Source organism: Lichenostomus cassidix, chromosome 3, assembly GCF_008360975.1.
Source record: "Lichenostomus cassidix isolate B80296 chromosome 3, HeHo_3.0, whole genome shotgun sequence".
Taxonomy (NCBI): Eukaryota; Metazoa; Chordata; class Aves; order Passeriformes; family Meliphagidae; genus Lichenostomus; species Lichenostomus cassidix.
Window position 1 is genome coordinate 56,121,094 of NC_139483.1, and position 25,736 is coordinate 56,146,829.

The 25,736-nt window shown below is 35.4% G+C and overlaps 1 protein-coding gene across 1 annotated transcript in view; it reads left to right on the top strand.

Moving 5' to 3' along the window:
• Window positions 1–25,736, top strand: part of AHI1 (Abelson helper integration site 1) — an 81,912-nt gene that overhangs the window by 12,352 nt on the left and 43,824 nt on the right. The window contains exons 8-19 of the mRNA XM_085055887.1: window positions 964–1,059; window positions 2,509–2,691; window positions 3,634–3,771; window positions 4,391–4,523; window positions 5,496–5,619; window positions 7,767–7,996; window positions 9,037–9,140; window positions 9,969–10,087; window positions 12,997–13,127; window positions 14,345–14,485; window positions 15,241–15,443; window positions 23,801–23,918. Of these exons, the coding sequence (XP_084912013.1) occupies window positions 964–1,059; window positions 2,509–2,691; window positions 3,634–3,771; window positions 4,391–4,523; window positions 5,496–5,619; window positions 7,767–7,996; window positions 9,037–9,140; window positions 9,969–10,087; window positions 12,997–13,127; window positions 14,345–14,485; window positions 15,241–15,443; window positions 23,801–23,918 (1,720 nt within the window). The remainder of the gene's footprint in view (window positions 1–963; window positions 1,060–2,508; window positions 2,692–3,633; window positions 3,772–4,390; window positions 4,524–5,495; window positions 5,620–7,766; window positions 7,997–9,036; window positions 9,141–9,968; window positions 10,088–12,996; window positions 13,128–14,344; window positions 14,486–15,240; window positions 15,444–23,800; window positions 23,919–25,736) is intronic.

Here is a 25,736-nt window from a genome sequence, read left to right on the forward strand (position 1 = left end):
ATTAACCTCAAAATGGGAACCTAATACAATAAATATTTCTTCATTCCTCTTTTTTTTCCCCTATTTTGAATAGGTTGAATATGGGTTGAATAAACTATATGTTTATTAATGTTTTGTGATGGTTATAAATGAACACATTTATAGAATTAAGAGTCACTGGTTGCTTGACATAAAACTAATTATAATTGTATGTAAAGATTCTTCATGGAAATTGTGCTAACGTTGGGACCAAAAGTATGATTACACTGAAAGAGGGCTGTTTGACTTCAGTGTGATTTATGAAAAATCAATCTGAAGAAAGTATGATTCTAGGGCGTTTTTTGTATACCAGGTAAACTTCCAGGAGTAGCTAAATAAGAGAAAATTCTGGTCCCTCTCTCATGGGCAAATGAAGACTCTCATGGGCATCCCTGGAATTGTTCCAGGCGAGGTTGGAAGGGGGCTTTGAGCAGCCTGAGCTAGTGAAAGATGTCCAAGCCCATGGGTCAGAACTCTGTGATCTTTGAAGGTTCCTTCTAACCCAAGCTATTCTATGACTGACCTATGACAAAACTGATAAAGCTAGGAAAGGAAAACTGACTTTTTGACTGCCATTTTCCATCTAGATTAATATGCAGCTGGTTTCAGCTGTCAGATTTGTGATCTATGTGATTTCTGAGCTATTAAGAAAATTACACATTGGTTTTTCTCTTTTATTGAGACATAATGGGAGCAAGAATAGAATTTTTAAGACTAGACATGTTCTTTTCTAATGCAGGTCATAGTCATCACATAAATGCATAAGGATCTGTTATTCTTAATTTCATATTTGTGTGGAAGAAGCACTGGTTTTGTAATTTCTTAAATTAAAATTGTTTAATTTAGTGAATTGCATCAAGCACATTTTCAGCAGTTTGGTTTATTTCATTACTGTGAACTATATATTCTTTAGAAATTCATTTATATTGCTGCTGATACTTCTAGGTCCTTGATTCTCCAAGAATGCATGAAGTGAGAGCCAGCTCTGATGTACAAATTCAGGAAGGTTGTTACCGAAAAGTTTGTTGGGCATTTCTAAAGGTATTGTAAATATTTAAATGAAGAAACAAAATTCAAAAATCCTTTTCTCTGAAAATCTCTAACTGTACTAAGTGGAAAAGCATTTTTTAATGTTTTCAGCAAGAGATGGAAAAAAAGTCTTTGCTTGCTTGGCTGTTCTCTCCTTTTCCTCTTCTTTCACCCCATAAAATCAACACAGTAACAAGCTTAAGATATTAAAGAGTATGTGCTTTTCAAGAAAGTATAGAATGTGTAAGATTTTTGTTTATTCATAAAGTATAGAAGGTTGTTTTCTTTTAGGGTTTTCTTTGTGTTCATGGGATTGTGAAGAAATGAAAAATCCACTAGTTTCTATACCTCAGCTTTTCTGTTTTCTAGTGGCATTTTCAGTTGTCCAGTGTTTGAAAAGGCTATTTAACCTGATTATAAAATGCTCCTTTTCAGTTGCAGATTTTGAAATGCTGTGGTAATTGAGATACAAATGTGCCAAATGTTAGGTATGGGTAGTTTAGCCAGCACCTTTCTACCCTTTTAAGAGAGACCTGAATGTGTCAATTTGTTGAGAGCTGAGGATTGTTTATTTACACCTACTCCTGTGGGTGGTAGTCATTGACAGTCATTGAGCAGTTCACAACATACAGGAAGTGTGAAGAAATACAGGAGAAGATAATGGCCTGCAAATTTAGGTGAAGGGATGGAGACCTTCATAGCAGTTCAGTACAGAGATTCTCTTGAGCTCTGCCCAAGGTGAATCTGCCAGAATCAGGGGTCTGGTATCCCATGTCTGGGTGCAGAGCTGGTGGGGGCTGTGCATCCAGGCATTCAGTACAGCCTACTCCTGAACAGAGGGAAGAATGAATTTTCAGCTCATAAATATGAATGAAATTGTTGCCTGTTCTTCCTTCTTACTGCATCTGCCTGCATTATCCTTTCATCTGTATCAGTCAAAGTAGAAATGTCCTGAATCAACATTGATCCATGTTAATGGCAGTAGGTACATTTATTCTTCAGTTCAGTAGGGAGGATTCTGTCTCCTCTGAAGTTGGAGAGGTTTCTACACTGTGGTATCTTCTGCTCTGAACCAAAGCCTTACCAATGCTCTTTGTTGTAGCATTCAAAGAGGACAGATTTGGAAGAAGCTGTTTGTGGATTGGCAGTCCTTTCAGAATTGGTTGATTTTAGCAAGTAGTAATTTTTAAAAAAGTGGTACTGCACAGGTATTCCCACTTACAAGATATTACTGCTGGGAAGCATCTTTCAAAACTAGGCTGCCATCTGAGCTTTAATCTTAGTAATTTGATGCTGGGGGTATTTAATGCATGCTTAGCTCATTACCACTTTTACAGTTAGTATATTTCTGCAATGAGAAGTGGATTTCAAGAGTTTATACTGTAGTTGAGATACTAGAAGTCATCAATTACTTTTATGTTAATTCTTTTTCCTCTTTCCTCTTTTTAATCACCCTTCCAGCTTGTAGGTGCTAATGGAGTTCTAAATGTTGGTGGAAAACTTCGTCTACAATTATATTACCCACCTTCAAGGACCAAGTCACATTCAAATGTTGAGGTTTATGACTGGTGGGCAAAATGTCCTAGAAATCGTTACCCATCAACTTTATATGTAACTGTAAAAGGTCTAAAACTGCCAGATCATGTAAGTTAAATATATAGTATATAATTATATTTGCAAATATGCAGACTTTTCTGTAGGAACTAGTACCTAGGTAGAACATGTGAGTCTGTGTTCATATGCATGTATATAAAAGCTGTGCTTAAATGCAGTACATAAAATATGTAATAAGAACATTACATCTCAAGATAGGTGTTTCAAACTCAGCCCTTCATAGGTATCTTTTAAAAATAGGCATACTTTCCCACCTACAACTATGAGTTTTTTACCACTAACAGAAAAATTTCAGAATGAATCTTCATTAATGAAGATTATTGTTCCTTCTTATTTGCAGAAATGCCATTTTAAGTCACTGGACTCACACAGATGTGTAAATTCTTTGAGAAAAGGTGCAAGTTACTTAACTTTGATTCCCTGCGCCCTCTAGCTGTATTGAGCTGTATTTTTTTTTCAAATGAAAACTGCTTTAAAGACAGGCTTACGCTGGTATATGCTGAGTTGGGCATTCAAGATAGAGACGGCATTTCCTTTTCTATGATGCAAGTACAATATTGTTCTATTATATAATTTCCCATTTGTATTTAGAGCTGTAATAATACTTCTGCTCACTTTTGTACAGTCATGGGTGATCTGCCTGATGAGACGTGGACCTTCTCAGTAGTACAGTGCAATAGTAGAGTAATTCTAATTTTCACTGACCTCAATAGTTACTAAAGGTATCAGTTGTTTGAAAAACATGTGGTACCATTTGATTGACACAACTTTGGAAGCCTGGATTACTTTCTGACTTCCTGGTTACTTTAAATGACATTTTGCAATGCAGTTTTCATGTATTAAGCTTTTTCCAATCTCTGTTTCAGATGTAAAAATGCAAAGCATTTTAAAGTACCTTTTAACCTTTTCAGGAATTACATTGTTCACTTCAAAAATATTTTTTCCCTGATACTTAGTTTTGTTTTCCTTAAGGTTGGTCCTTTTCACTCTATGGCAGCTGTTCAGCAGGAACAAAGTAATACAGCACTGTCTGATCTCGAGAGAGAAGGATGTGAACCTTCTTTAAAGGAGAAAAAGGAGCCATTTAAATGGTCCAGATTGCCTGGACAGGTGAAGTATTTTTCTTTGAATTTTAAATGAAAATAATTTAAATAATTTAAATGTTTACTATATTGTACTAATTTTCTTTTTATAAGTATTATGAAGCATGTAATTAATTAATTTAAATAAGAAAAAATTTTAAACAACACATAAAAAGCTCTCATAGATAGCGTAGGAGGCTTAATCTTAGCAAATATGGTTGATTCAACCTTTTATGACCAGAATGGCCAGGTATTTTTATCTGCAGCATTCTCTAGGAATTTGAAAGAGTAGGGTTATTTGGGTAATGGAAGTAAGACAGGAAACCAGTTCTCAGATTTCAGCTTGATTAGAAATATATTTCCTTGACTTTTTGTTTGTTGAAGACATTTTTACACTATAACAGAAAGAGTTTACATTGAAGCCCCACATAGCAACTGTGCTAGTTGTTTGTAATAATGGGACAGAAACAGATTCCTGTGGCCTAGATTATGCTGCAAAAGTGTCTCTATTTATAATATATTGAATTTCTCTTTGGAATTCCATTAAGATGTTACTAGCTTTCTAGAACTTCTTCATGTCAGGGGTTAGAGTGTGTTTTACACTTTGGATAGTTGATATTCCTACCAATTCTTCCCTGAAAAGCCAGGCTTGCCGCATTCCCAACAAGCACCTGTTTTCCCTGCGAGGTGGAGATATGGGCTGTTTCTGTATCCGCTTCTCTCATGATGGGAGAACCCTGGCAGCAGCATGTGCAGGAAGGAATGGCTATCCCATTGCTTGTAAGTTTAATTACGTTTTGGCTTTTTGTTTATAACCCATGTATTTGGAAATTAAAGGTTAAGGGAAATATTTTTAAATTCTGCTTTTTTAGAGGTTGTGGTTTACAATGGTGATTTGAAAACTGTTCTGTGCGTTAAAGAGCATTGAGGAAAATGCTCTTTGTGTGTTGATAGGGCTGGAACTGGCTTTTCATTCATAGTTACATATGCACAGTTTAATGGTATGAAATGACGCCGTTTCAGCCCAGAGGCCTAATGGAAATACTAAATCACTTTGCAGAAGGAACATATTTTATGATGATAATGTATTAAGGGAAATAACTTTTTAAGTCTCCACCTCACACACTTTTCATGTAGGTTTTTCTCCTAACCTGTCTTGAAAGTGAGATACCTTAGGAATGTTGTCATCTCCAGACTACTGGAAGCTGCTGTCTTCCGTGGTCCAGTTCAAAGTACAAACATTCCTTGTTACTCAAATTTGGGACTACTTCATCATGATTGCTTCAACTGCATGGCTCTTAAACCTTGCATAAGAATTTTGAGATTTAGAGAGAGCAGTATTTTACGTGTACACAAAGCAAGTGTTTAAATGCAAGGAACAGTAAATCTAAATTCCTTGATTTCTCTAGCCCCAGAAAATTATCTCAGTGTTAATATATTTCTAAGATTGGTCAAGTAGTTGTCAAAATTAACAAAGCCCACAATCCTATTCTGGTTCTAACAATTTAAAGCAAGTAAGGTGTTTCTTAAGGGGTGAGACATTTGTGACATCTGTGAACCACTAGATGGAAGTAGATGCTTGCTGTCCATTCATATCTAGCAATTATTTCATCCTGTTGCCTCAAAATGAGAAGATGAAGAAAATGAGTAGAAAATCAGCCTAAAATTAGACTAAACTTTAGCTCTAGTAGGTACATCTATTTGACTGCAAATGCTTACAAAACTTTTATTTTTCTATTTGAACTTCCCTAGTGTATGAAATTCCTTCTGGACAGTTCCTGAGAGAATTTTATGGTCACCTTAACATAGTGTATGATCTTTGTTGGTCAAAAGACAATCAATACCTTCTTACAGCATCCTCTGATGGCACTGTCAGGTCAGTATGATGAGATGTTCTGGCAGATACCATCAGAAGTTGAAAAGAAAGTGGTCCAATCCAGTGTTTTGCTACAAAGCTGTGCTATAATGTTTTAATTAAAGATTTGATTATAGTGTGACTACAATAATATAAAAATTGTAATTGGGTTAATCACTTACACTGTATTTCCTATTTCTAATGTATTTGTATTTGAAACCAAAGCTTTTCCAAAACCTCGAGTGTCTGAATCTGCAGTGCAGTGAAAAACTAAAAGACTTTTTATTTCAAGAAGACACTGAGACAGTTGTAATATTCTGTTCCTGGAGAATGTGCCATACTATGAATGCAGTATTAAGTTTGCAAATTTGAACATGAGGCAGGAAATTGAAAATTTAAGATTCGAGTTATGTGTGTAAATTTGTCACACTGCATATATGTATGTTGGTGGTGTTCTTTTGGTTTTTGACACTTAGCTTAAATTGCTGTAAATGAATTTTTGATACTGTTATTTCTTAAATTGAATCCTCTACAATGAAAATGTACTTCAGTACAGTGTTAATGTTAAAATACTGATCTGTTCAGGTTTAAAAACAAAACTCCTCAAAGCTGTAGATTTACATGAAAATGTGGCTGTGACACAGTACAATTTTATTGTGAGCAACTTCATTGGTTTTCATAGAGCTTTTTTTTTTTAGCTCTTCAGATCCCTATCTCTTGTTTCTGTTATGCAACTCAGTAATGCTACAGGCAGTTGCATGATTGAAATGCCAGCAGAATTGTAAATGATATATTGTATGTGTGGAACTGTCCTACATGTTTTTACTGCTTGTATGTAGGCATAAAAAGAGTCTCTTGAGAGACTTTGGCTTTTTTTTTTTTTTTTAAATTTGGGAGTGGATTAAGTAAGAATTTTTTTATATTGAGGTAAATATCAATTTCAATCATTTTTGTTGTCTATAACAAGGCCGAGCTGTTCCTCTGTTTTTGAATTTGTGGCAGCATGTTGAAACTGCAGTGGTCTGCCTCCTTTTCTGTGTACTATGCACAGTCACTGTACGAGTTACTATATCCTGTAGTTATTGTGAGTTGCCTTCAGCTTCTTAAAAAGTCTCAGCATTACTTCCGAGTCATTGTCAGTTTATTACTTGGATCATCTCTCATACAGTGTTCTAAGGCAACATGAAGGTAAATTCATGAACTTATGTGAATTCTTCTTTATACAGTGTTTTTTGTTATCCTCAAGTCTTCCCAAGGTTTAGTCCCACCTTATTTGTGAGCAATAAATTAATTTTTATGTTGGTAGATCAAAACCATTCTCACACAAGGTCCTTGTGACCTTTGTGCATCAAATTGCAAATTAATTGCTGTACACTAAAGGGTAGCAATTGTAATTAAGTCATGTCTGAGTAAGCTTAGAATTCTTCAATAGCCACCAGAAGTGGTCACCTCACCTGGAAGGGTGCCACTAAAACAAGTCAATAACACATTGTAACAGAACGCTCTGTCTAATATGCTGCCCACCTGAATTTATTCTTTGTGGACTCATCTTTGGGGATGGCTCACTAATAAAATGCATACCATCAAATAGAAAACACTAAGAAAAATACAGTCTTGCAGCTATGGATGGCAAAGGATAGGAAATAGATTAATAGTAAGAAGTAAATTTATGTGATGAAAACATCCTTGAGATCATGATCACTGTGTGGCTGGTAATTATTATTTTAAAATTTTCTGGAGTTTTATTTATATTTAGTGGTCCTATATGTTCCTTTATGGGTTTTCTTGTTCTAATGTTTTTTTTAAATGAATGATACCGCAGAAGAGCTTAATTTAGTTATAACTCCTGAAAGAAAGAAACTAATCCTTTCCATGGAATTCTTTATGAGTATTTTAAAATGAGAAATATATCTATTAAGTGAGTAAGTAGTCATTAACTTACTTTGAAGACCAAATACTGTGTAAAGTAGTACATTTTTTAAAATTCCTGTTAGAAAGTACCATATTGAAGGATTAAATAGAGGTGGAACAAACTGGTAGGATAAACAAATGTTGTGAAGTGTTTGCAAGCATTTGCCTCTAGAACCAGTAGCACACAATATGGCATCAGTTCTACCTGTGTGTGTGATTGCTTTATGCGGTAGAAATTCTAACTTTTTTCCTTATAGAATGTGGAAAATAGAAATGCAGGCAGCATCTGCAGTGAGAGTTTTCCCTCATCCTTCATTTGTCTACACTGCCAAGTACCACCCAATTGCTGACTCGTTGGTTGTGACAGGATGTTACGACTCAGTGATTAGAATCTGGAATGCAAATGTGGAAGAAATCCATGGACAACTGCTTCAGGAGCTTGATGGTCACAAAAGTTTCATCAACACACTTTGTTTTGATGCAGAAGGTATGTAGTTAGTATTGCTTTTGGCAACAGTTGTCTTTCCAGTTGAAGACCAACTTGAGTGTTACTAGTTTTCTTTACTTCAAAGAGGCAGTGTATTCTTCGTAGAAAGAAATTATTTATTGGGAGAGTGCTTAGATACTGGAACAGGTTGCCCAGAAAAATTGTGGATACCCCATCTCTGAAGGTGGTCAAGGCCATGTTGGTCAGGACTTTGTTCTAGTGCAAGGTCTCCATCCCCATTTCAGGGAGGTCAGAACTAGATGATTTTAAGGTCCCTTTTAATCCAAATCATTCTGTGATTCTTTGAGAAAGAAAATGAGATCCTAGTAATTAGATTATGAGAAATTTAACACTAGGCTTGAAGAAGTGTGAAGGTGATGAACTTTTCAATACTGAGAGTAGGAAACACGGAGAGAAAAGGACAGAGGTTTGGCCATTGTGAGTCGTTAACTGGTGGGTTAACAGCTGAAAGTGAATGATGACATACTAGGATAGAGGAAGAGTTTAAAGTGGATGAATATTAAAGGTACTTGGAAGTGTTTGATTTTTTTTCTGGTAGTGGTGACATCAGTAATAATTAGGTGGTTCATTTTAGTCACTGGAGTAGGTACTACAATGAGGAAAACTGTATTTTTATAAAGAGATATTTGTGCTTAAAGAACAAGTGTTGGAAAACAGTATTTGCTCTTGTTCAAGATTCTCTTCATGAATGTATAGGTAAGTATCAAGCTATCATGTGAAGCTCATTGAGCTGCAAATGCTCACTTTTTGCTGGTTTTAGAATATGAATAAAAATGAAAAAAACATTAAAAATATGTTCTGCACCTCAGTATTGGATGTATATGTTAAATCCAAACTTATGGTATCATATTATGCCATGCAATATGAGCAAAATGCATTTGCAATGAGTATATTATAGCAAAAGAGATGGAAGAATTGGTATTAGCCTATTTACAAAAATGATAGAAGAAAAGATTGCTTCTTGTTTTCTATATTATTTTTTGTGGGTGGTATTTTACTTATAAGACATTATTTTTCAGGGCATCACATGTTCTCAGGAGATAGTTCAGGACTGATAATAGTTTGGGATACGCCTGTCAAAGGAAGTTCTCAACACCTTTTTCAACACTGGAGGATCAATAAGGTGAAAAAGTTTCTTAAACTAGCATTGTAATTTTTATGTGAGCTGTTCCAAATCTAGTAATTTGACTTGATTTTTTTTTATAATTACCTTTTGTTTAACTGCAGAAGTGTATTTTCTTAAAAAAATACAGAAGAACTGTACAGAAGAACTGTACAGAAGAACTGTACAGAAGAACGGATAGAATGTGCTGTAATTCACTGACTTAAATGTTTTAAATTGTTTTGCAACTTAATTGAGTTGTACACTGGAACTGGCTCCCGAGGGATGTGGTCACAGCACCAAGTCTGAGAAAATTCAAGTATTTGGACTCTCAGGCACATAGTGTGATTCTTGGGGCTTTTCTATGTAGGGTCAGGAGTTGGCCTTTGATGTTCATAGCGGGAACCTTGCAACTAAGGATATTCTAGGATTCGTGATTCTATAATATTTTTTTTCCATATAAAACTTGAAAATACTTGAGATTTCATAACACTGTATTAACAGGTAAATGCTATTGCATTAGGTTTGTTCTCTAGAGACAATAATAAAACAGATCACAGGCTTTACAAATCATCTTTGTTCATACCTTAGAGGCCTAATGTTCAGTCAGCATTTCTGTCATCAGCTTAGTTTTTTGAAAATTCAGTCACCACAGAATCTGCCTCATGGTTATAAAAAGTTAATGTCTAGGGTGTAATGCCTTAATATAGGATCAAACTTTTTCTCTAACCAAATAGAGTTAATTGAGCAGAAGAAGGGTAATGCAAGCAAACACTGAGCAACTGTGTGAAAACACGAGTTTTAAAACATAAAATGATATAATTTTATTTATTTGCCATCTTTCTGTAGGAAATAAAAGAAAATGATATTAAAGGAACACCAATAAATCATTTGGAAGTGCATCCGAATGGAAGGCGTTTATTAATCCATGCCAAAGACAGTACCTTGAGAATTATGGATCTCAGAATGTTAGTATTTTTGGTGACAAATGTGTATTTCCTTTCTGTTTTAAAATTTATTTGGGGAAATAAAATACCATAACGGTATTAGCTGTGTAGCTGGGGAGGAGAAAGATGTCCTAATGATCAAGGATAGCAATGTTAGGGTTAGGAAATGATTTCAAAACACTGCTATATTACAGACCTTTTGGGAGATTTTGAGTAAGTCTTTTAGAATAGAATATCTAAAAATTACTAGAATACTTGTGAGCCTAGAGTGGCATGAAGAATACAATGTTACTCTTCTAAAGATTGAAATCCCTTTTAAAATGCGATCTGGGCATGAAAATAGCTTGGAAGTGGTAAAATTTGTGTGTTAGTTTTTCAAGACTCTGGGGAGGATATTTTGATGATTAAATGGAAAATGGTTATCATAAATACTGAAAAACGCAGTGATGTACATATCATGGTGGATTAAGCAGGCTATGAGATATTTTTGCACATTTTTGATTATTTTCTCATTCTTAATAGTTATGAACAGGATTCTTTAATGATAAACAAATAAAAAACAAGGAGATTACATACTCACTTGAATTTGGTGTTGGGAAATGACCAGTTCAACCCAACAGTCAAAAGCATGTTACTCATAGCTTTATTATTATTTCAATTCCCTCTTGTCCTTTCATTGAGAGGGAGTGGGAAGAGTCACCAATCACTTACATATGTTGATAAGATGCACTTTTATGTTCTGTTCTGGAAAGTCACATTAAAGATATGAACAACTTTTCTAGATATTCCATCCTTAATTTCATCGATTTCTTTCGTCCCCTCACCACACAGAAAATTATCCCTGGAGGTACTTAAAAGACATGTAGATGTGACACTTAGGTGCATGGTTTAGTGATGGACTTCACAGTGCTGGGTTAACAGTTGGACTTCATCATCTTGAAGGTCTTTTCCAAACTAAGCAATTCTGTTATTGTATTGGATTGAATGTTTGAATTAGCTGAAGGCTTTATGGTGTTACAGTGCACTTTTCTCTTTTGCTGTAAATGATAAATTTACACAAATCAATTTTTACAATGACCATGCTAGAAGGCTAAACTATCCACTCAATCAAAGCATGAAATTGGCAGATTAAGAGAGGGAACCTGTAGTTTTTAAGGCAGTGTTCTGTCACTCCTCTTTCTAAAACATGCAGAAAGTTTCAGTTTGAGAGGGAAAAATTGACATGCATATTAATCTTTAAGGAAAGGTTTAATATGGGGTGCAATTTCACAATTATTTTAAGCAAGTTTATCCATAGGACATACCATCTCCTGTGATCTCCCACACCTTTGGCCATGTATTCCTAGCATCTCATTTTTTATCATCTCTAGAGATCTTTTCATGCAGGCTAGGTCAGATCAGTGAGCTGATCCAACTAAAAATTAGCCTACAAATACAAATGATTAATTTTCATTTTAATCAGCTATTTGATCAAACTCATCTGATAGCTGCCCAAACACTAGAAAAGAAATGAGGGAGAGCCTGGGAAAATAAGGGTGGAGAGGACACCATCAGGACTGCTACTTTGACCACAGCCCACAGTTACACTGACTTAAATCTATCAATAAACCACAGGGTCAGATACCCAGCAGTGATAATTTTACACGTCAGCATTAACTGTTCATTCCCTGCATGAGAAAAGAGGGGGTGGAGGTCACAGATGAACACAATTCACTTTGATTGACAGCTGGTTGCTCTTAACTTTCCTCTTTCAACTTGCTTTTTTGATCTTTTTGGATAATGCTGCTGTCCTGTCACTTAGGTATGTGATCAGGGATTTGGTTTGGTTCAGTCCTCTCCTCAGGGTTTCGTATGAAGGTTAGTTTTACATCTTGCAGAGCTCTTCTGATGACATCTCACAGATACTATCTTTCTTATTTATACAGCCAAAACTCTTATTTGGGGTAATATGGTCTTGCACTGGGATCATTAAAGCATCCTTTTCTCTTACTTGCCAAATAGAATTTCATCTAGACTATATTTATGCAGAACATTGTTTAAAATAATTTTCCTGTCATATTAAATGCACTTCACTTCTCCCAGCATACCTCCATTGTTTCTGCAGTTGTAAATTTGAAAAAATACTGTCTTCTGTCCTTGAGGGCTGTGGTGGCCTATTGCCATTCTTCTTGCCTCAAATTCTGCTTTGTAGTATTGCTGCTGGGTTAGTCTCTGTGTTTAACTTTGATATCTTTCTAGGCTATGCCTTATGTTTGAAATAGCCTCTTACAAGCTGATTTCTGCTTCTTTCCACCCTTTTGTGGATTCTCTCCTACTTGATGTCTACAAACGGTTTGACAGTAGATCGTTATTACTACACTGCCCAGTGTTGCACTGAAAAAAGATTAGGATACCTAAGCTGCAAAATAATATTAAACCTATTAATAGTACATTATTAAACATATTAATAGTAAATTGACATTTATGTCTGAAACTTGTTGGTTCTACTGTTGGTTTTCTAGCCAAAGGGACATTAGGCTGAAGAGCTGAAGAAGCTGCTAGATAAATTTAAGCACTCAAGCTCAAGAAGCATAATGAAAACTTATTTGACAGAGCTTGGATAATAGTGCCAATTTCCCTGTTTTTGCAAAGCCCAGGATCAAGATAGTGCAAATTACTGCATCTGTATCTGTTCTCTAGATCTGAGGATTTGCTTTTTCTGCTGAAAGACAAGGATGTAAGCTGTCATCTATACTTTCAGGTGCATTATGAAGGTCAGGGAAAATAAAGGTTAACACTGCACTCTGCAAAAGGTGTGTGCTTGCATATCTATTTGGGATGCCAGATGCATTGATTTTTCTGAAAAATAAAGGGGGGGAACTGACACTTAAAAAGTTACATTGTCTGTTCTGAATGTATCTGCTATATTTGCAAACTTTCTTTATCTTTAGCTTGGCTACAAAGAAATACGTAGGTGCCACAAATTACAGAGAAAAGATTCACAGCACCTTAACACCTTGTGGTACATTCCTGTTTTCAGGAAGTGAAGATGGAAAGGCTTATGTTTGGAATCCAGAAACAGGTAACAAATTATTTTATGGTCTTAAACCAGATTGTCAAATCAGAGTGGGAAAGGATTTTTTAACCTTTATTGAAACACTTTTGATATGGGATAAAACTTCGGTAAGATGTTCTTAAATCCTGAAGCTTTAGCTCCACCTTTTGAGCAGCTGTTATTAATCTCTGAGATTTAATTCTCTAGAGGAAATTGCTAGTGGTAACATTTGTAATATCCAGCATGATTGGAGCACCTGAGGCTCAGCTTTACATGTCGTGAGGATCTTGAAATGGAATGAGCAAAAAATGTTTTAGATCAGAGAAGTTTCTCTGTTGTGTTGTTTAAATTTGAGAATCAGGCTCATGTTGAGAACCACTTCATCTTTGTAATGGGTGCAGTTTCAAAATAGCTACCAAAATATTTCTGGAAAAATGTGATGAAAATGTAGGGTAGAGTTTTCTATCTTCTCGTACAGGAGTTAAGAGACAAAAAGAAGAGTAGAAAGTGGCAGAATATCATTTTGGATTTGATTACAATGTTTTCTGCTGTCTGATTATGATCTAAATAATTTTTTGAAAGAAAAGCAGTCAACTTCCTAAAACTGGTAGATAACTAACAGATCTGTTTTGAGTTTCTTTCTCTGTTTCCAACTACATTAACTTGCATCTATGCCACAACAGAGTTTGCCTAAAAACTTTTAACCAAGTTCCTCCCTCCTTTTATTATTTTTATCAGAATGCTTTTATTGGGTTTTGACTCTTGTTTACACACTGTACTTGTATTTATAGTGCTATCAGCTGAAGAGCTAATTTTGTTTATATTTTTAAATTATTCTCTGCTCCACTTTCCCTCTTATTGTCAGTATTGTATAGGTGAAATCCACAAGTAAGATGGCTATCTTTGTACAATGCAAGCACAAACAAATACTGTGGAACGCCACCTTTCCAGAACTTGCTTATCAGAACAAGAGAACTCAGCTAACCTGGTGCATCCTCTGGCATTTCCTGCAGCTATTGCAACAGCACCAACTTTTCTGACTTATTGAATAACTTAAAAGCATGCAATGTTTCCTTTGTTTTATGCCAAAATACTACTTTTCAATCAGGAAATTAACTGAAGAACATTTATTTACAGTAGGATACACTGAAGTAATACAAGCTTTAACCAGCTGTTATTTTGCTGTATTAAATATGTTTCAAATATGTTTCCATGGCATTGATAAACCAATTTCACTTCTGCAGGAGATCAGGTGGCCATATATTCTGAACTCGCCTTCACATCTCCACTTCGTGATGTTGCCTTTCATCCACATGAACACATGGTGTCTTTTTGTGCCTTTGGTCAAAACCATCCAATACTTGTATACATTTATGATTATAAAGGTACAGTACAAATTATCTTGATACACACCTGCAAGTGTTTTATTTTTAGAAGTGATTTGTTAGTATTTGTACGTTTTCAAGGGGAAAACAGTCCTTTGATAACAATGCTTATCTTTTTTCTGGGAGATACCAAAACTGAATTGAATGTTATCCTGCACAGCTTGCTCTATGTGATGCTGCTTAAGCAAGGGTTTTGACCTAGCCAAAATCAGTAGAGGTGCGTCAGGTTTAAATGTGTTTTTGTATTTCATATAAAATTTTGTCAATCAGTGTGTCCTGTGCCTTTGTAATATGTCTGTCAACTTCTGAAATATTACTTAAGTATAATAAACTCACTTGAACTAGACTGGAAAAATGTGAAATGTACCTGGATTTGAACTCAGTGCAAACTTTATAACTTTATTGCCTTTGAAAAATTCCTTTCTCTTCCCACTCTCTCCCCGCACCCAACACCAGTATTTCTGCACGATGATCACTGTTGTTTATAAGCAGTACAAAAATTCCAGTTCTGTATGAAAGATTACTGAACACAGATAACAGAAGTGAGATATTGTGATCAGAAGAGGTTAGGGAAAAATTGGGCAGGAAGGGGAGAATTTCATGTCATTTTCAGGTTTTCTCATAGCACTGTTAGTACAGATTCTGATTGTATTTGACTGAAGATATAGCTGGCAAAATTACTGTGATCCTTCAATTTTTTTTCCCGTCACAATGTACTGCTTCACCTGACACATTAATATTGGTTATTTCTACAGTTGCACAACAGGAAGCTGAACTCGTAAGAGATCTCAGTTCATCACTTTCCACAGCTGCACCAAGAGGGCCACACTTCTTTAGCCATTTTTCTGAAATCCCTGTACAAAATAGCTCAGTGATGTCTCCGGCAGATCAGTTTGTCAGTGTTGCAAGAGCATCAATGAGAATGCAGAAGGTGAAGCAAAAACTTGATTCTGTTCTGGTAAGTCAAATTTAATTAATTTGAGAAGTATATAGTCTTCCCATATTCTGAGACTGGTATATGTAAAAAAGCATATATAAGTTGTCATGGCATCTGGTCTTTAGAAATGAATACACCTCTCGCTAATATTAATGCAGGTGTAAGTAGCTCTTTAGTATAGAGTAATCATAAAAAACTTATTTTTGTTTTCCAAGTACTGATGACAAGTGGGTTTTTTTTGCTAGTGCACATTGCTGTTCATCCATTTATATGAAATCATAGATCCATAGATTATTATGGCCGAGCTCCCTATGGACCTTAAAAACTGTATGGCATAAATGGCAGGAGTTTCAGGGTGCTACAGGGCACCCTGTAGCTGTTTCAAGTCAGCTCTGTGAAGGACAGTATGGACCTACTGCACAACTGAAACTGGAGCCAAACAGAATAATGGCACCTTTGAGAAAACAGTCGTAAGAAAGGCCAGTACCTACTACAGACAGGAGACACCACAGCAGAGGAGAAATGCAAAGGAAAATGTGTCAGGGGGCACAAGTGAAGATACAGGAAGAGGGATGTGAGGAGGCACAAAAGAAGGCATAGAAGGAGGCAACCAGGTGATGCAAGAGTCACAAAACAGCACAGAAATGGAGGTATGGGGAAGATAACAGAGTAGGCTTGAATGGAAAGACAGGAGATATATGAGGACACAGAAAACACTGCTGGTGGTACACGTCTGAAGGGGCTGCAACCCATGGAGGAATCCATGCTGGACAGGTACAATCCTCAAGGGGGTTTTGTCTGGTGGAGGATCCATACTAAAGCAGTTGAAAAGAGCAAGAAACAAGAGTCAAAAAGAGCAAGTCACTATGCACTGACTTTACTGTCCCACCCATCCATTGCCTTTCCTAAGGGACTGAGTGTAACCTAATGACAAAAGCAAGGAGACTGGGGACTAGAAATGAGGAAAAAGATGTGTCTGAAGTGGAGACAAAGAGGGATGAAAAGTGTTTTCTTTGGGTTGGTGTTTGACTATTTGTCTTGTTTCTCGATACCCAAATCAGTAATTAAAGCTTTTGTAATTGACAGTAAATTTAATTAAGTTAAATTCCCCAACTTGAGACACTTTTGCATACAACAAAAATACAGAATGTTCCTCAATAGCACTGTGAAGTTATAATTACTTTTCACAATGACATGAACTGCATTTGGGTTTGCACTTACAATTTTTCATTTCAAGGTACTTTTGAGGACATATAGATTTCTTTTTTTTTTAATGTAATTTTAGGTTTTGTCTGCATTAACAATTAGTGAATCACAAAAAAAGCAGATGAATAGATGAAAGCAGTTTTTGCTGAGGTTGCTGCATTTACTGTCATCATGCTTTAGGGGTTTACTTTGGATTAGATTTAGTCTGGTTCTCTGGCTTCAGCATCCACATTAGGCCTGAGCTTTGAAACGGTCTGGAAGAAAGCTATCCCACAGACCTTTGATTTCTGAGCTGTGAACTCCCAGTGAACCCCTTCGTGAAACACCACGTGGTAGCTCTCATGGATAACAGTAGCATGCTGCTTCTACCTTTCAATTACATGTAGTCTGACACAAGGAAACAAACCTTTTTTCTGCTTTCTGCTTGTTCTGTTCCTACTCATCTACAAAGTGGATGCTGCTGCCTTCAAGCTGTTTATCAGAGAAGGGCACAACAGAGAGAGAATGGAGCATGTAGCCTTGTGTCTGAGACAAGTACTCCAGGAAGATAATGCAGAATAAATTTTTACTCTTCTTGATGTCTGGTCACATGAAGAAAAAGATGGGGATAGACAATTGATAAGAGTCGTTATCATTGCAGCTGTTTACTCCCAGATTAACAAGCAGTTCTGGACTGTGGGAGACAAATCTGGTTTAGAAGAACCATGTAGATGTTCTATGGAACCATGTAACTAGATGAAGTAGATAAGCTTACAGCTGTGTTTGAGAGAGTAACTTTCAGCCATTGCAGTTTTGTAACTCTAGATTCCCATTGACCAGTATGGAATGAGTAAGTCCAGTGTGAGCAGTCATGGTCAGTATTTTTGACAGCATCCTTCAAACCCTCTACCCATGTGGCAGATGTCAAAAAGGTCATCTGGGCCTTCTCACTGTGTGAGTTTCCAAACAGTACAGGATGGTGGCTGAAAGAATCCACAACCAGTTTGGTATCTGTCACATAAAAGTAGGGATCAAAAACACAGAGAGTGCTTCTTTGCTGGTCTTTATGAACCACTGAGATGTTGGGGAGGAGACTTCTTTGAAAGGAGTATTGATGCCAATCTTTTCAGTGAGCCAACATGAGACTCAGGACAGCAGTAGAACCTTTTCAAGAAGGGATAGGATCATTTCTTGCATGTGGGTGCAGTATTGCCTGCCTGATTTATCACATTTTGGACAGCCCCAGAGTAAAATATGTAACATTAAAACTTAAAATTGTTTTAAATTTGATTAAGAATTTTTACTCTGTGTGGGTTTTACTGAGTGGTTATTTAATTTTGTTTCCAGTATTACCATATTACCTGTCTTGTCATAAATGTTGGTACAGTTACAGAGTAGTTACTTACAGTTTGTTTTGTCCCCGCTGAACAAAGTTGAACAGGGCTATCTGGGTATTGCTGTTTTATTAGAATAGAATTTTAAAGCAGAGAAGGCTGGATTCATTCATGTTAAAACCCAGCAAATTACTCCTCCTTCTGCCAGCTGGCTGCTTGTCACCAAGGTGGGGAGAAAACAGCTTTTATTAGAAACTTTTAATAAGAGAAAATACCATAAATGGTTACTGAGTCAATTAATAACATTGTTGACAACTTTGTTAATGGTTTTTGGGATTGTGATAGAGTTTCCTGCAAAATGAAGAACATTCTTCCTGCCTGAAAGGAGGTTGTGGCAAAGTGGGGATTGTCCTCATCTCCCAGGCAACAAGTGACAGGATAAGAGGAAATGGCCACAAGCTGCATCAGACGAGGTTCGGGTTGAACATCAGAAAGAATTTCTTCACTGTAAGGGGGGTTAAGCATTAGAACTGTCTGTCCAGGGAGGTGGTGGAATCACCATTCCTTGAAATGTTCATGACTGGATTTGGCACTTAGTTCTGTGGTGTAGTTGACAAGGTGGTGTTTGGTCAAAGGTTGGACTCAGTGATCTTGGAGGTCTTTGCCAACTCAGTGATTCTATGTTGGCTGCAGAAAGGAAATGCATCATGGCTCAAGTAGTAAGAGACTATAAATTGAGAGTTAACGAATGATATACAAGATAAAAACTTTAAGGATTTTGTAATTAGGTTTCACAGATTCCTTTTTTGTTAGTTGAGTTTTTTTTTGTATTTATTCACATAAAAGGTATAGAAAATAACTTTTTGCCTTAGCATCCATAAGCTCTGTATGTTCTGGAGAAATCTAGTCAGGGTTTGTTTGTTTGGGGTTTTTTTTTACCTTTCTGTGTTTATTGTAACATTACAGTTAATCTCTGGAATAAGCGAAGGAGTGTTTGTCAATATAAATTTGTTTATAGTTTTACAGTTTTTGTTTGAGTGCATAATTTTAAAACCAATTAAGTGAAGTTCAAATCTAGTTATTTTTTTTTATTATGGGAATAATAATGAAATTTTCACAGCATATGTATATATCTTTAACATCTCTGTGGAAGAAAAAATTCTACCAAAAAGGTATTTTTATATATGATAGGAAAAGCCTAGAGTATAGCCAAATATTTGGGGGAGGATGTGGAAGTGGGGGTGGTTTGGGGAAGGGGGGGATTGATAAGAAGTCTGAGTGGTTACATGATTACCTGAAGCTCTGTGCTGTGTCTAGAGTCATAAAGTCCTAATGTCTTTTACCAGCAGGTACAAAGGAATAAGTTTGTATATGTATTTGACAAAATGTGAGTTAGAAGAATTTCTGGTGTTTTCTTTTTTGAAATAGAGAAAAAAACCATAGGACAAGTATCTTTGGGTGTATTTTTTGTGTGGAACAGGTTGCATCCGTTTTTCATTTGCACAAAAAAGAAGACAATTTAAAATTAACTACTGAAGTAATGGATTTTTTCCCCCCTTGTCATATGTTTTTTTGATAGCATTAATCATAACACGGGGTCACAGTTTACATAGGAACCTGCTTGGCTCTTACTAAACAAGACAAACCTAATTTTTACTGTTATTGGTGGTGAGATTGCCCATTTCTGCTAGGATATGTTTATCTAGGCATGTTCTTAAAGTGAAATGCCAGTTTTATCCAATCCAGGAAAGGTCAGTCTCTTTGTGTTTAATGGCTGAGTCCTATGTATAACTGAGCCTTTATTTAAGTGTTTTGTGTCTTGTGCAAAGAATTTTGTGTTCCATGTGGAAAAATGAAAGAAGCTTACTATTCCAAATGTTTACAGTAATCTCAATTTCTCCTTATTTTTAAAGATAAGAAAAGAAAAAAGGAAGAAAGCTTTTGAAGTAACATGTAATTGAAATGCCAGAACTCTGGCAGAACTAAGGAACTGAATATACATAATTACTTTGTGATGAGAAATAGCATCGGTAGACAATGACTAAACTGTAGGATCAAGCCCCTTTTTGTGTCAATTTTCATCTGTGTGCTCTGGTCATTTCTGGGCTTATATGGGGAGAAACAGTTGAGCAAGCACCCGTTACAAGGAGTGCAACATATTGCTATGTAGATGAGTTCCTGTTCTGGGTAATCAGAGTAAGAGGAGTGTAGGAAGCATCAGGGGAACATACTTGCTTTGGATTCAGTTTTGCCTGTGTGTGGGGATAACTTCAGTGTAGGTGTGCTTGGTTTTTCTACTTAGTCTAGACCTATGTGAGAGCAGAACAGATTATCTCTGAGTGATTGCAGGACACCTACCACAGTAGAATCCCAGCTTTCATTGGAATGCTGCTGTCATAGAAATGATTGTACTTTAACATAGATGTAAACATGATTCTAACTTACATTGCAAATTTAAAAGCTCTAGTGCTGTAGTCCTACTTTAAGCATTATTGCCTATGTATTTTCTTCTAACATTGACAAAAATATCAGAGTTTGTGTTTTGGGTTTTTTTTCAAATTTCAGATTCAGCTTTTAAATTTTGAAGAATAATGTCTTAATGCTTTTAAATTGTCTTCAAAAGCAGTGTCCTAGAGACATAAAGTTTCAGAAGAAAAACCTAAACTAGGAGATTAAAAAGTAATATAGAGCTGACCAACTTGATTTAGCTTGCAAGTATATATGCAAATGTTGATTATATTGATTGCAAAGGTCATGAAATTGCTATTGTCACTTTTTCGAGTCTTTGAGTTTTCTATTTTTTGTCTCATGCAATTCACTTTTAATGTGAAAACTACTGTCACTGAAAAAAGTGTATTTGCATAATTTGGATAGAGCTGCCCTAACACAAAAAAAAATGCAAATCATCTTTGTTTAAACTTGACAAAAATTATGTAGGTATATTTTTTGTGATGAAAACTCTTAGTTTTACTCAATTCACAATAGTAATAAACTCTGATCTTTGATAAAGCTGTGGTTTGTGCATGAAGCAAGTGGAGCCTGTTGTGAAAAATAAGCAAATTGATGGTTGACTATCTTAGCCAACTTTGCTCGTTGTTGTAAAGGGATTTAGCAATGCCTTCCCACAGCATGCATTTCAAAAAAAAAGAGATTGCTTCATTCTGTTCTGTGAGTCGTTTTATGTCTGCCTGTTGTAGGAGAATTAATTATTTTTCATAGGATAGTGTACTTTACCTGGAAACAGCTGTGCTTGAATCTCTAGTCCTCACTTATTAGCTGAGTGGTTCCCATTTCTGTTACAATGTTGTGCCTTTTTTTCCTCTTGGGGCTTGTTAGAAATTTAAATAATGCTTGCGAGCTAGTGGTAGAAAGGTCATTAAAACTCTGGTTTTGTCTCTACTTCAGATGGGCAGTCTTTTTAGCTCACCTGAATTCAGCTTCACTGTCATCAGGGGGTGGAATGAATCACTTCCTGGAAGACTGCTTAGATTTAAAACTTAATTTTTAATATCCTTTTTATTAAATTTTTTTAAATCTTATTTTTTAAGGCCTTGGAGAAGAAGGAAGTATTCTAAGAGAATTTATGCTGCATTTTAGAACAGGTGATTTTCTTAAATCTTCAGGACCTCACATTCAGTCTTCTCCTATGTGTGTCTGTTGCATTTGATTTCAAAGCATGCTGTTTGGTGCATGTGGTGAGAGTGTTTGCATTGTACAGCAGGAAAACAAAGAGAAGTGAATTAAATATTGTATAGGAATAATTTACATAGAACACCATATCTCTTCTGTAATTCATTCAAGGACCAGAATCAAGACAGGCTTATCTTCATAATTTTTCCTTTCAGGATGAACTGGGGGGCATCTGTTAGGTGCTAGTTTTCAATTGTTTGCTCTGCCCTGTTGATTTCCAAAGGCCAGTATATTCAATCTGTCTTCATTTCCTGGTATTACCTGAAACCTAATTTTTGATAGCAAATTTGAGAGAGACTTCCTTTACAATATTTGACTGCAAAACATATGTTTGTCTAATGGTGTAGTATGCACTCTGCAAGAAATTCACGCAGAGGGGAGATCTTCTCATTTATATAGGGAGAAAGGCTCTCCCTAGAGCTTACAGTGGATTAAAGAACATGAATATTTGCAGAACAATGATTTTTTTTCTGTGTTTGAGTAAACACGTAAGCTAATGGCTTTCTACCATTTTTTTAGTACCAGAGAAAACTTTGTATTAATGAAGCTTACTTGCTTGCATATGTAAATGTAAGAAAAGCAGATTGATTTTGTTGTTGCAGTTGTTCAGAAAAACAGGTCTTCATTCTGATAACATTTCACAGTTACTGTTTACTAGCATTCATTTAAATTTGCACACTGTAGTAAAATCTAGAAGGTTTAATACTCATTTTTAATAATGTTCAATGATTAACCTGATTTTCTATCTTGCTTTTCTTTCTACCAGCTTTGGAGTATAGTCATTACAATTGCGTGCCTTTGCAAGAGTTACTTGATAGTCAAAGAGAGTTTTTACTATAAACTTGCCTCAGTAGAATTAAATCCTTATTCTTGTACAAAAAACAGATATGTTAAGATGAAGGTCTAGTGTAGTGGTGCAGAGGAGATGGTGGCAGATAACCTCTGGCTCAGTCAAGTAATTCAACACACATTTTACTGCTGTATTACCTGCATTCCAATACCCAGATATTATTCATTATTGAATTGAATAATATTTATTGAATTACAGAAATAATAGTTATAGAAAATATATAATTTCTGAGATAATCGCTGATTCACTCTGGTTCAACTGTCTCCTTTCTTTAAACAGAATTTACAAACCAGTAGTTTAAAAATTTGCAAAGTATCACTGGCCCACAACTGAAGTTTAAGGTTCTGATCTGAAAATTACTGAGGCCAAAGGAAATGCTCCACTGGTTGTGAGCTTTTTGTTGGATTAAGTGACCATACGCATTTATTCTATATGACGAAAAAGCTTGACTTTTGAAAGAGTCAATAGTTATGTTGTCTTAATGTAAATAACTCTCAAGAATTTTATCATGTAATTCTATTTTGCTTGAAGGAAGTTACAAATATTTTATTTAAGGCCTATTTTTCCACCCTTTTGGCTGTGTTGAGGCAGTGAAAATGTATTTAACAAACAGTAGAATTCTCAATTGGAACAAGTAAAAACCTAAGATCATTAATTTTTTTTTATAGACTGTGTTGGATAATAAGTCAAGAGTAACATTTGGGAATGGCTTTTGGTTTGTAATAATTGTATGTATATCAAGAAACTCTATAGGAAAACAAATTTTAACTACTTTGTTGCTATAGAAATTAGGACTGGAGTTATTTTATGTGTAATTTGCATGTAAGAAGTGCCTGGGATTTTGGTGAGACTGTGCTTTATTGATTTGCAGAAATCACTTTTGTGCTAGGACTGGTTTAAGTTTGTTTTTTCATAATGATGAGTGTCTCTTCATGGATGTGGTGTAGTTTGAGGACTCAAAAATGAGAAAGTATTTTACATTTATAAGTTTATGACCATATGTAAATGTCTTTATACACATTTCTGGTTCAAACAATTCTGTTTCATGGTTTACACTCCTTGAGACTTAGTGTCCATAAATAAACACTCAGTTCAGTTTATAGCTGTGCCAATAATTTTTCAAGTCTGTATCTCCAAATACTAAAAAAAAAAAAAAAAAAAAAAAATTGAAGTTGTTAGTCATCATCAACTTGAGTTTTAATGTTTTTCCTGGAATTTAATAGTTGTTTAGAGTACGCAAATATTTCTCTTCTGGCTATTGCATCAGTAAGTGACCCAGGAAATTACACTTCACTTTCTGATTTGTCTTCCTATTACAGGCGAGCTCAAATCTCTTGCTTCCTGCACCATCATCTCTGTCACCACACTCCAAGCTAAGTCTGTCAGGCGCTCTGAGTACTCCACTGAATCCTCTGTGTTCTTTCACTACTGAAAGTGGTAAGTTTCTTTATTTCTTTACTCTTTGTAGGGGATGAGTAATAACTTCTATGAGGATTTTTTTTTTCTGCCTTTTTAAATTTTGCTGTGCAGCTCTTTCAGGGAGTAACCCATTTTTGTTGTATGTGATATTGTTTATAAAGTGCAGTGTAATACAGGCCAATAATGATGCATGTTCCTTTGTAGTGCTTTTTCTTTCTTTAAGCTGTGCACTTACTTATTAGTGCGGAAAGTTCCTAGAAGAAGATGAGATTGCCAGCTTTTCTTGATTTAATATTTTGATAATATTTGAATGCTTTCTTTAATATCTTAAAGATGGACACTCAAAAAAGAATGGAATTTAAAAGCACGTGTACAAATATAAGAACCATAGTGCTTGGTAATCTATTTGCAGTTGTGTTAATCTGTTTTTAGATTTTTTTGGGGTTTTTTTGTAAAAATATTTTACATTGAAAGATGGCGAGTAAAAGTTAAGTGATGCAATTATGCACATTTGTGATGCTTACTTTGCTCATAATATCTGTTTCACTGCTAATCACAGTATTTAATAATAAAATTTATAATTTTATGCCCTTTTTTTCTGGGCACCTGTAAAATAAGACAGAAAATTGGAACCTTATTTTCGAAGTGTTTTTGTTTTGTATCCTTGAGAAGAGTAAAAGGAATTCCAGAGGGAGGATGGAATATATAATGAAATAAAAACAGGTAATAGAGATCTAAAATGTAGATAGTAAAGATAGGAATAATCTCTATAATTATATAGAATTATCTCCTGAAGGCAGACAATTTTTTTTTTGCAAATGAAGGCATTATTACTTTTTCTTAGCAGCTGGGGAAATAGTCCTTAGCACGGGCTCAAAGATTGACCACTAGTCTCAGAATCACTCTTAATCACTAATTCACAATGCAAATGGCCAAACACCAATTAACTTCTGTATTTCTATTTTCTCCCATAACAGTAGATCTTAGAGCCAAAATAACATTTGTGTGTTGCTCAACAGATGAATGTTACTTCCACAGTGTGTAAATCTTACAGAGGCAGTAGAACACATGTGCTTACATATTGTGAATATTTAAAATAAGTGGACTAACCCTTTAAAGAACATTAACATATATTCTAAGTTGTTCTACATGGCTGTTCCTAGTGTTGCTCAAGCCAAGGAATTCCATTTTCTTGAATTTTACTTTATGGAGAAGCACAGATAAAAGTGTTGATGAAGACTTCCTAAATAGCATGAGCAGACATAAATTTATGTTACAGCTCTTTATGTACAATCCCAATGTTTTCATTTCCAAAACTGACTGATACTTCCAAGATGATTCACAGGTATAGCATATTATTTATACAAAGGAAGCGTAGTAAAAAAGGAAATATAGTAAAGAAGAAGCCATGAGAACCTCAAGATTTTTAGGGGGAGAAAACCATAAAAATACTAGTGTTCCACAATTGAAATACACTTTTCTGTAAGAAAATATTTTAAAATTGTGAATTACGTCTCTGTCATTTTGGTAGCCTCCAAGTTGTTCAACTGTGGTAGAGTTGTTTTCAGTGAAACATAAAATGTTTTACTTGTCTTATTTTTTTCATTCCCCGTTGGTTATAAACGGTGAAGAAAGGTGCTTATGTTAATAGCGCCTAACTGCCAGTTAAATTTTGCTTTTGAATGACAGAAAATCTGTACTGAAACACATCTATTAATTTATGGATTGTGCTGGAAGGACAGGACAGCTTTATTTTCTCTGTGGATTTTATATACACAATATATTTGTTTTTTGTTGTTAAGTTATTTGGGATGTTGCATTGTTAACAATTGCCTG